This window comes from Rhinoraja longicauda, chromosome 42, assembly GCF_053455715.1.
Source record: "Rhinoraja longicauda isolate Sanriku21f chromosome 42, sRhiLon1.1, whole genome shotgun sequence".
Taxonomy (NCBI): Eukaryota; Metazoa; Chordata; class Chondrichthyes; order Rajiformes; family Arhynchobatidae; genus Rhinoraja; species Rhinoraja longicauda.
The window spans coordinates 10,971,926-10,983,106 of NC_135994.1; the positions used below are offsets into that span (position 1 = coordinate 10,971,926).

Here is an 11,181-nt window from a genome sequence, read left to right on the forward strand (position 1 = left end):
GCAAGCATTCTTTCTTGCATCATTCAGTGAAGCAATTGCTTCTCTCCAATAAAGGTGCTTCCGCCAGCTCGTTCCCTCACATGTACTGAAAGCATAGACTCCTACGATTAGACCAGTTATGGAGGAGTTCCACCCAAAGCTTAACATGCTGATTGTATCAAGAACTGGATCGTCAGTTCCCTCAGATACATTGTGGATCAGGAACATGAAATGCTGATCAAATCATTAAAAAGATTTAATTAAATAAAACATAAGAGCAATTCCCAATTTTTAGAGCAACGCCAATTTATCACAAAGCATTTATTGATATTAGACATTACATTTCAAAATACTACATTATTTCTGTTTGTGGACTTAAATATTTAGGCGGATCACATTCCCAGTAAAAAAAATACATAGTGTTTATCAAGTTCTATAAAGTGATATATAATTGCATGAGCTGTGTGCTCATACTGAACTGGAAGCACAGAAACATATCAAGGGCAGTGCATTCTCAATAGGTATCCTCAACCTGTTAGCAGAGATTTTAAACAGAACATTAACTTAAATAATTTCAAAATATTAAACTGAAAGAAGAAAAGCAGGAGGGCAACTTTTATTTCTTGAAAAGCATTGCAGCACGGTGATGGAAAAGCAATCAAACCAAACCAATGTCTGACTCAAAGATAGCCATTACTAAATACAGTCAGTGCTAATTCTGCTGGGCATCTTGGTCAACAAGGATGAGTTAGGCTGAAGGGCCGGTTTCCTGTACTGTACGACTCCATGACCAATATGTAAGATTTCAAAATAAAAATAAATTGAAGGTGAACAGGTCATTCTGCAAGGGGACGTGCTCTTTCTTCACCCAGAACTACTAAAAAAATTATATAAACAAAGAAAGTTTCATACTATCTTACTCCAGATGTTTCATTCAAACCATGTATTGATAGATGGGGACACCTGCCCAGATTCCTCAGTGCTGTGTTCAATTCGTTTAGGCCTCTGGATTAGTGGATCAGTAATATGACTGCTGCACCACTACACCCATTTTTCTCCTCTCCTGAAGATATTCATACATTTCACATGACACACAGCTGTTTGCACGAGGCAGAATAGAGCGAGTCAACTCAGTTGAACTGGGCAACCAGTCATGAGAACTTTGTCGAACAAGGGTGAAAGGATGGGAACCAACACACCACCTATCAGATAATGAACCTTTAATTCATCTGGTCAGTGTGGCTCAGTGCTACAGTGCTCTTCAAAATGTTTGGGACAAAGACCCATCATTTATTTATTTGCCTCTGTACTCCACAATGAGAATTGTAATAGAAAAAAATCACATGTGGTTAAAGTGCACATTGTCAGATTTTATTAAAGGGTATTTTTATACATTTTGGTTTCACCATGTAGAAATTACAGCAGTGTTTATACATAGTCCCCCCATTTCAGGGCACCGTAATGTTTGGGTCACATGTGTTTATAATTGCTCAGGTGTGTTTAATTGCCTCCTTAATGCAGGTATAAGAGAGCTCTCAGTGCCTAATCTTTCCTCCAGTCTTTCCATCACCTTTGGAAACTTTGATTGCTGTTTATCAACATGAGGACCAAAGTTGTGCCAATGAAAGTCAAATAAGCCATTATGAGATGGAGAAACAAGAATAAAACTGTTAAGAGACATCAGCCAAACCTTGGGCTTACCAAAATCAACTGTTTGGAACATCATTAAGAAGAAAGAGAGCACTGGTGAGCTTACTAATCGCAAAGGGACTGGCAGGCCAAGGAAAACCTCCACAGCTGATGACTGAAGAATTCTCTCTATAATAAAGAAAAATCCCCAAACACCTGTCCGACAGATCAGAAACATTCTTCAGGAGTCAGGTGTGGATTTGTCAATGACCAATGTCCAGAAAAGACTTAATGAACAGAAAAACAGAGTGATGGCAAGAGCAAAGTATGGAGGAGAGAAGGAACTGCCCAAGATCCAAAGCATACCACCTCATCTGTGAAACACGGTGGTGGGGGTGTTATGGACTGGGCATGTATGGCTGCTGAAGGTACTAGCTCACTTATCTTCATTGATGATACAACTGCTGATGGTACTAGCATAATGGATTCTGAAGTGTATAGACACATCCTATCTGCTCACAAATGCCTCAAAACTCATTGGCCGGCGGTTCATTCTACAGCAAGACAATGATCCCAAACATACTGCTAAAGCAACAAAGGAGTTTTTCAAAGCAAAAAATTATCAATTCTTGAGTGGCCAAGACAATCACCCAATCCGAACCCAATTGAGCATGCCTTTTATATGCTGAAGAGAAAACTGAAGGGGACTAGCCTCCAAAACAAGCAAAAGCTAAAGATGGCTGCAATACAGGCCTGGCAGAGCATCACCTGAGAAGACACCCAGCAACTGGTGATGTCCATGAATCGCAGACTTCAAGCAGTCATTGCATGCAAAGGATATGCAACAAAATACTAAACATGACTACTTTCATTTACATGACATTGCTGTATCCCAAATATTATGGTGCCCTGAAATGGGGGGCACTATGTATAAACACTGCTGTAATTTCTACGTGGTGAAACCAAAATGTATAAAAATGGCCTTTTATTAAAATCTGACAATGTGCACTTTAAAAACATGTGATTTTTTCTATTACAAATCTCAAATTGTGGAGTACAGAGGCAAATAAATAAATAATGGGTCTTTGTCCCAAACATTATGGAGGGCCCTGTAATTCAGCTGCCCTCACCAAGTTATCAGGAGAAGCTCTCCGCAGTATTCCGGCTGTACTGACTCAGCCCATGAAATGGCAATTTCAGATCTAACTCGAGTGTTCTACCAGAAACATCGTCACCCGGCGGACTTCCTTGTAGCTCCAGCTTAAGGTTGGTGCTGAGGAAAAGGAAATGATCAAACTAAAGGACAGGAAAACCACACTGGTGGATTATGTTAGTGGCAGGGACTTGGCACTGAAGCCTTTCGGCTAAAGAAATTGGCCCCATATTTGGAATAACCAGGAATTAGAATTAAATTCAGATTTCAGAAGACTTTCAGAGCAGCTGTTGCATGTTTTCTAACCTTTATAGTAAGCTTTATCCGTCAGATGCGACCCCTAGAAAGTCTGCAAACCCTTTCTGGAGTTGGCCTACAGATATGGAGCAAGATTGATTGGAGAGATCCCGTTTCTAATTTAATTTCCTCTTCAGAAAGTTCAGGCAGTGCAGTCCTGCACTGGCTAGTATCCAAACTCTTCGGAAGATGCGATCTGTGAACAAGACACGGACCTCTTCCTGCTTGGGAGCCCAGGAAGCGAGTGGCCATATTTATCCACACACCAGCAGTGACCACGCCTTCTGCCTTTTGATGATTTACACTGAAAAAAAACATTAGAAACATGTTAAACCCATATATCTGTATCGTCCTTCAAGATGACAGGGGCTATGGGGAGAAGGCAGAACCATGGGGTTGAGAGGGAGAGATAGATCAGCCATGAATGAATGGCAGAGTAGACTTGATGGGCCGAATGGCCTAATTCTGCTCCTAGAACTTATGAACTTATCTTTCATTCTCCAAACCTCCCAATAGAGTTTCACAGTTAATGGGGTCACTGCTGCATGAAACCTCCCCTAAACTATAATTTTGGAAAGAATCTCTTTATAATGCTAGATGTATTTTAGACAAGAGCACTAGAGATAACTCTACAATAGGGCAGCACGGTGGCGCAGTGGTAGAGTTGCTGCCTTACAGTACTTGCAGTGGGCCGAAAGGGCCTGTTTCCACACTATCTCTAAACTTCCTTAGTTTTTTTTTCCAGATAGTCCTAAGGGAGATTTTCCAAGGTCAATCTGAAATATTAACATCCCTTCCGAACAATCGGCGGGAAAATTAGTCAAATGGTCTTTATAAATCAGCTCATGTCTAAACAGAGATACATATTAGGTTTGTACAACTGGAGTAGTCACAAGCCTCTGGGCAGCAAAATCCATTTCATTGTTCTCTTGTCCCCATTTTAAGGATGAGAACAATTGTGGCCCTGCCATTTTCACAGACATTTCATCCCACTTGCCAGGCATGGACTCGGCATTCTGCATTCACAAAAGCAAAACGGTTCATTCTTTTAAAACAAAAGGCCAACAGCTACTTACTTTAAAATATTGGTCAGTAAATGCAGACTTCTACATTTGTCAAAATCCTATCCAACTCTCTGACTGGCAGTTATACAAACCACAGAGCCTCTTGTTTTTGGTCAGTGTGTTAACTGATCATACCCAACAAGGGGAGGAACTACAAGTGGTCCGACTGGGAAGGGAAGGCAAATGGTGTTAAGATGTCAGACTTTAAAAAACAGTTGATGTCCATTTCCCTTCTCTTTTCACACCATCTATGACTCGATTGATCTTTGGGAGGCTTGGTAGGGGTTTAACAGGCACAGGGCTTCAACGTTCGTAAACGATAAAGTGATGACTGTGGTGACTGGGTTCACTGTTTACCTGCTTGCTCCGGTAGTAACCTCTCTTATCGCAGTTTGGGATGTAGATGTCTTCTGGGCTGTGGAAAAACTCTGGCTGAAGATCCTGCAGAATCAACTCCATTTCCCTTCGGCATGGGCCCTAAGTACAGATCAACGATTGGACAGTGTTTAAAGACAGCCGAGTGAAAGATCAATCCAAAACCCTAATCTCCCTTCAAAGCTCGTGCCCCAATCCAACTTTCCCCAACACACGTGTGGGAAGGAACTGCAGATGCTGGTTTACACCAAAGAGAGACACAAAATTCTGGAGTAACTCAGCGGGTCAGGCAGCATCTCTGGAGAAAAGGAATAGGCGACATTTCAGTCTGAAGAAGGGTCTCGACCCAAAACGTCACCTATTCCTTTTCTCCAGAGATGCTGTCTGACCCGCTGAGTTACTCCAGCATTGTGTGTCTATCTCCCAAAACACACCACTCATACTCTAACTCTTCCACTCAACTCCAGCAATCTGGAACTCTTTTGCAGGCACACTGAAGCACTTCCCTGGTCCCTGTAAAGCCTCCTGGCTGCATAATCTTACGCCAATCAGATGACCATAATAGGATAGACTATTCCAAATATTCAGAGGAAAGTGGTACCATTTGTTAAACAATGTATAATCTAAATGAATGGAAGGTTTTTCTCCATTGGTCTAAAACAACTATCAATCCCAATGAACATCTCAAGTGTAACCTACTTCAATATATTTTCTTCACTCAGAAGTCTGTAAAACAAAACAAGCACACATTCATCACTTTTTTTAGAAACTGGCACCGATCCCCAATATTTAATGCCTTGTGTATGATAGCTTCAGACAGGTCTAGTGTCCCTCATCACTACAAGTGCTAGGGTTTCCCAGAGGACCTTCCACCATTTGCCCAAAAAGAGTCAGTTTTGGCCTCCAGTGGAACCAGGCCCCAGTCCGCCCAACCACTCAATCTCACTCATGGAGATTGTAACAAATGGATCACAAGCAACAGCAAGTGTGGAGACACTAACTTGAATTACTTTAGAAGAGTTAACACAATTTGTTCACCACTTGTGTTCAAATACTTCCGAATTAAGCCAAATACTATTTACTTGAGAATTCGGTAATTCATTTGCTTAATTTAGTTTTAGTTTAAGAAACATAGAAAATAGGTGCAGGAGGAGGCCATTCGACTCATCGAGCCAGCACCACCATTCATTATGATCATGGCTGACCGCCCACAATCAGTAACCTGTGCCTGCCTTCTCCACATACCCCTTGATTCCACTAGCCCCTAGAGCTCTTTCTAACTCTCTTAAATCCATCCAATGAATCGGCCTCCACTGCCCTCTGTGGCAGAATTCCACAATTTCACATCTCTCTGGGTAGAAAAGTTTCTTCTCACCTCAGTTTTAAACGGCCTCCCCTTTATTCTTAGACTGTGGCCCCTGGTTCTGGACTACCCCAACATTGGGAACATTTTTCCTGCATCTAGTTTGTCCAGTCCTTTATAATTTTATACGTCTCTATAAGATCACCTCTCATCCTTCTAAACTCCAGTGAATACAAGCCCAGTCTTTTCAATCTTTCCTCATACGACAGTCCCGCGATCCCGGGGATTAACCTGGTGAACCTACAATAGCAAGGACGTCCTTCCTCAAATTAGGAGACCAAAACTGCACACAATACAGCGCAGAAACAGGCCCTTCGGCCCATCGAGTCTGCGCCGACCAGTGATCCCTGTACACTAGAATTATCCATTAAGAAACAGTTAGACAGGTACATGGACAGGACAGGTCCAAAAAGAGGGATATGGACCAAATGCTGGCAGGTGAGACTAGTGTAGCTGGGACATGTTGGCTGCTGTGGGCAAGTTGGGGAAAAGGGCCTGTTTCCACGCTATATCACTCTATGATTCTAACCTGGGTATCATCTCACTCATTTCTGAACAAGGACCCAAACTCACAACAGCTTTCAGAGACTAGAATTTATATCTAAAACTAAATCAATATGAAATCCACATTTTCATGTATTTGAAAAACCACACTCGTTTTATGGGCCATCTATTTTTCCACAGAAAAACAGGAACATATGCAATACTCTTTTTATAGATTTTGCAGCAAATAAATTATTTTGCAGCATTTATATTGTGCTCATTGAAACGATGCTGACATTTACTGGTGCACTGGTGAAGAAATCTTCATTAAAGATCGAACGGACATTTTATGCTCCAGTATCCAATATTTAATCTGTTACATTGCATACAAATGGACTGTTGCAACAGTAGCAATAGATTAAACTGTATTTAATTGATCCAGAGAGGAGCATCAGTCTACAGAACCATGCTAATTTCCATGGCCATTTCTTGTTTTGCAACATTAGTTGATTCTTCCCCTACCTTAGCCCCTCTACGAGTGAAACACTGATCCATGCTGTTGTTATCCAAAAACTTACCTATTCCAATGCACTTCAGGTGAGCCTTCCTCTTTGACAAACATGCTTCAACCTCAAACATCAACTGTTTTCCCTTTCTAACAGATGCTGCCTGACCCATTGACCATTTCCAGCATTTCCTGTTTTTATTCCTTATTTTTCTCTCCGTAAAGCAGAGATCACAAAATCAAAACATGTGGACCATCAGCTTGTGCCCACTGGCTTATATTAACCCGTTTAAACAACAGTGCATTTTTAAGAAATTCACACCCTCATTTTCAAATCCCTCATGCTCTTTCCTCTGCTTTGTCTCCCTCCAAAGTATATGTATTTTTCTAATTGTGGGCACCCATCTCTGCCATCCTCCTCCTCTCTCCCTTCAATTCACCACGTTTAATTGTTGCCACAGCACCAGATAAGTCATCAGTTGCCAGGGACCTCCACCTGTGGAATCTGGAGCTCTACACCTCCCCAACTCTTTCTTTATCTCATGGGCTCCTTAAAATCTACCATTCACCAACCTTTTGGTCATCTACCTTTAATTCCTTACAATGCACAATATTTTTTTTTAAATATAAATGTCCCTTTATGTTCCTGTGAAGCACCTTGGGTCATTTTCACAATTTGAAGAGGATTTAAAAGCCACGTGGCCAAGTATATGGATAGGAAAGGTTATAGGGATATGGGCCAAATGCAGGCAAATGGGACTAGTGTAGACGGTGTATTTTAGTTGGCCTGGGCGAGTTGGGCTGAAGGGCCCGTTTCCGTGCTGTTAGACTCTATGGCAGTGTATAAAAATAGGTTATTGTTATGAAATCCAATCATCCATCTCTGTGACTTTACAAGTGTCTAGTATTGCTAGGCTTTGTACAATCAAACATTCAGAATGACCACAATTACCACAACACCCCTATTCATTACATTGGTGTGGTCTTCAATGACAAATCTGAGAGCAAATTGGTCTAATTTAAAGAGAAATGCAGAGTACAATACTTCAGATGCTAGAAATCGGAAATTAAATTGCTTTGTGGGCAAATTTACTATTACTTCTTTCAACTTTGTATTCTATATCTGTTGCTCACAACATGGTATCTGCTACAACGAGGAGACCAAACAAACTGGGCAAATGCTTAACAGAACACTTCTATTAGGTTTACAAGCGAGACCAAGTTTTGAGACGCCCAACATTAATATTGAATCAAATTCTTTGTCACATGTGACAAGTCACAATGTAATTCTTTGCTTGCATACCCATGTTATGCAATTGTTGCTACATAAAGGGCACCGACAACGTTACAAAGTAACCCACACCAGGTTCTCCTTTATTCTACCCCCCCCCCCCCCCGTCCACACCAGCCCCCCCCCCCCCCCCAAATTCCCCGTCACAGCGCCCCACGCCTATACTATGACCTCTACATACCCCTGTGCAGTAACTCAGCTGGTCAGACAGAATCTCTGGAGAAAAGTAATAGGCGATGTTTTGGGTCAAGATCCTTTTTCAGACCAACCCAAAATGTCACCTACTCCTTTTCTCCAGAGATGCTGTCTGACCTGCTGAGTTATTCCATCTTTTTGTATCTACCCGGTTTAAACCAGCATCCAGTTCCTTCTTACACATTTCGTCAAGCTTAATATATCTGGCACTTTCTGTTTCTAATTGTACTCTAAATTCTCTGAGACAGGAATCAATATTCCAGTGTGTCAACCCTTGAAATATGCATTGAATTTGCTGCGGTGCTTGCGTTCTCTCAAACCTGGCACTTACGTATTCAGAGTCTGGTGCAAGTGTGGTGACTGGTGTAGATTTTGATGGCGTCGTCATAGTGCGCACAGTTCCCATTGCCGAATGGCGATTTCCTTGACGAGGTTTCAGTTTCAAGTGGTGGCCAGGATTTTCAAGGTTTTTGCCACCTTGTCGTCTCTTTCCGAAAGAATATTTTTCATTGGCATCCAGGGGCTTTCCTGCAAGAATGTGAATAGTCAAATATGAATAGACCAATCAGTTGGAGAGCCCAAGATCACACTGTCTCAATGTAAGAATTAAAAGCACAATTGACTCGCAAAGCCAACATCTATGTATTCCTCCACAAGGTATTTGTCGAATTACTGCAGCAAGGTTACTTCCACATAGCTCATGAGAGATCACCTTATATGACAAACCCACAATTGGATCAGCATATTGGGCAACAAAAACATGAGAAACATATGAATCATTTCAGCTTACAATGAACAATATGCCACTTACCGTATGTACAAGTGTTAGTGGGAGCAAAGAGAAACTTTTGCAATAACACTTCTCGTTAACAGGGGGATCTCAATCAATTTGGTCTAATGGATTCACCCCAAATTTGTAGTTAACTTTTTTTTTTGACAGGAGAGTATGTCAGCCATAGCTCAGAGATCGCTCGCTCACCTCTGAACCAGAACGACAAAGGCTCAACTCACACTTTAAGGAAAGACATAATGCAGGTTAACATCCCAGACACAGTGTTGCACATGATGGAACATGTTGCTTGTTTCATTTTAGAAGGAAATTGAAATTATAATTCACTAAACACATTCACATTTTTAAGGAATTAATTTCCTTGTTTCAGCATTATTACAACTTGCAACTTGAAAAATAAGAAATCCAAAGACCAATACCTTCCTCCAGATTTTCTACCAGCAAAAGAGATATTATTTAGAAGATAGACACAAAGTGCTGGAGTAACTCAGCGGGCAGGCAGCATCTCTGGAGATAAGGAATGGGTGATGTTTCAGGTCGAGACCCTTCTTCAGACTGAATATCAGGGGAGAGGGTGACACAGATAAGGAAATGTAAGAGATCAAAAGAAATGAAGTTCAAGGAAATATAGAATAGATCATTGTTAGCTAGGAGAAGGTGACAACAAAGTAAACAGAGAAGAAGGAAGGTCACACAGTGTCAGTCCAGTCAGTACACAGAGTCAATTGGTGGAGGGACATCTCCAATACAGATTCCTAACACGGATCCACTGTCCCTGTATCATGACCTGCGTCGCCAAGACTTTATTCAATAAAGTCTCAAATATTTCACAAGATCATTAGATAGGGGTGCAGAATTAGGCCATTCAGCCCATCAAGTCTGCTTCACCATTCAACCACGGCTGATCTATTTTCCCTCTCAACCCTCTTGAATGCTCCACGGCATTGCTCAGCCTGCTACGAGAAGGCAGGAGTTGAATGGCGGAGTCGACGACGGGCCGAATGGCCCAAGTCTGCTCCTAGAACTTATGACCTTAGCTCAAGATGCAACTCCGTTAAATGTGTCTGGATGGCAAGTTCTCGTACTTGCCATCTTGTACAAGTGAAGCTCTCGCACCGAGAGTTTGCCATCCAGAGACATTTAACTTAGTGTGTAGGAAGGAACTGCAGATGCTGGTTTACACCCGAAGACGGACACAAAATGCTGGAGTAACTCAGCAGGTCAGGCAGCATCTCTGGAGAGAAGGAATGGGTGACGTTTCAGGTCGAGTCTGAAGAAGGGTCTCGACCTGAAGCGTCACCCATTCCTTCTCTCCTGAGATGCTGCCTGACCTGCTGAGTTACTCCAGCATTGTGTGTCTACCTTACATTTAAGAGAGTTGCATCTTGATGCAAATTCACCTGAATGTGGTGTGCGCTCACTCACTCACTCACCCGTGTGCTGGAGCTGGTGGCGGCGCTTGACCGGGCGGCACACGCCGCGGCCTTGTAGCAGCGCCTGCAGGGGTGCGGGCTGCCCTCCGCGGGGCACGCATCTGAGGCCAGAGGCGCAACGCTCCGTGTACACCCCGCACGCCGCTCCCTCCGCCAGCGCGCATGTCAGGCAGCAGCCGCAGCCGGACTCTCTCACCAGCTCGCAGCCCCTGGGGGGGTGGCAGGACGCCACTTCCTCCTCGCTGCACCCGCTGCACTCGATCATCGCCGCCAGCGCACCCAGCCGGCTGCACAGTCCGAGCCCAGCTAGCAACACGCACATCCCGAACATTGTTTGCAGCAGTTTGAACGCTCCACGACATTGCTCAGCCTGCTATTCCCCCCTTTTTAAATAGGCAGGCAAGGGCAGGCCCCAGAATCTGAATAAGTAAGAGATTATTTAAATCACACACGGAGGGAGGACGAGTTATGTACGTGACAGGGTGCCCGCTCCTTGCTCGCATGGCTTGTGAATGGGATGGTCTACAGTGCATGCAAAAAGTTTACTCACTCCTAATGAACTTTTCATATTTTGTTTTAACTTGTTTTGGTTTTTGGATTACACGATTCTTTTTGGTAACCACT

General features: G+C 42.8%; 1 protein-coding gene across 1 annotated transcript; it reads right to left on the reverse strand.

Annotated features, from left to right (window-relative positions):
• Positions 1-265: 265 nt before the first annotated feature.
• Positions 266-10,888, reverse strand: LOC144612044 (insulin-like growth factor-binding protein 5). The gene is made up of 4 exons (XM_078431535.1): positions 10,558-10,888; positions 8,666-8,862; positions 4,480-4,599; positions 266-3,362 (listed from the first exon to the last, which is right to left on the reverse strand). The coding sequence occupies exons 1-4, from the start codon at positions 10,886-10,888 to the stop codon at positions 3,225-3,227; spliced, it is 786 nt and encodes a 261-aa protein (XP_078287661.1). The 3' UTR covers positions 266-3,224.
• Positions 10,889-11,181: the final 293 nt, after the last annotated feature.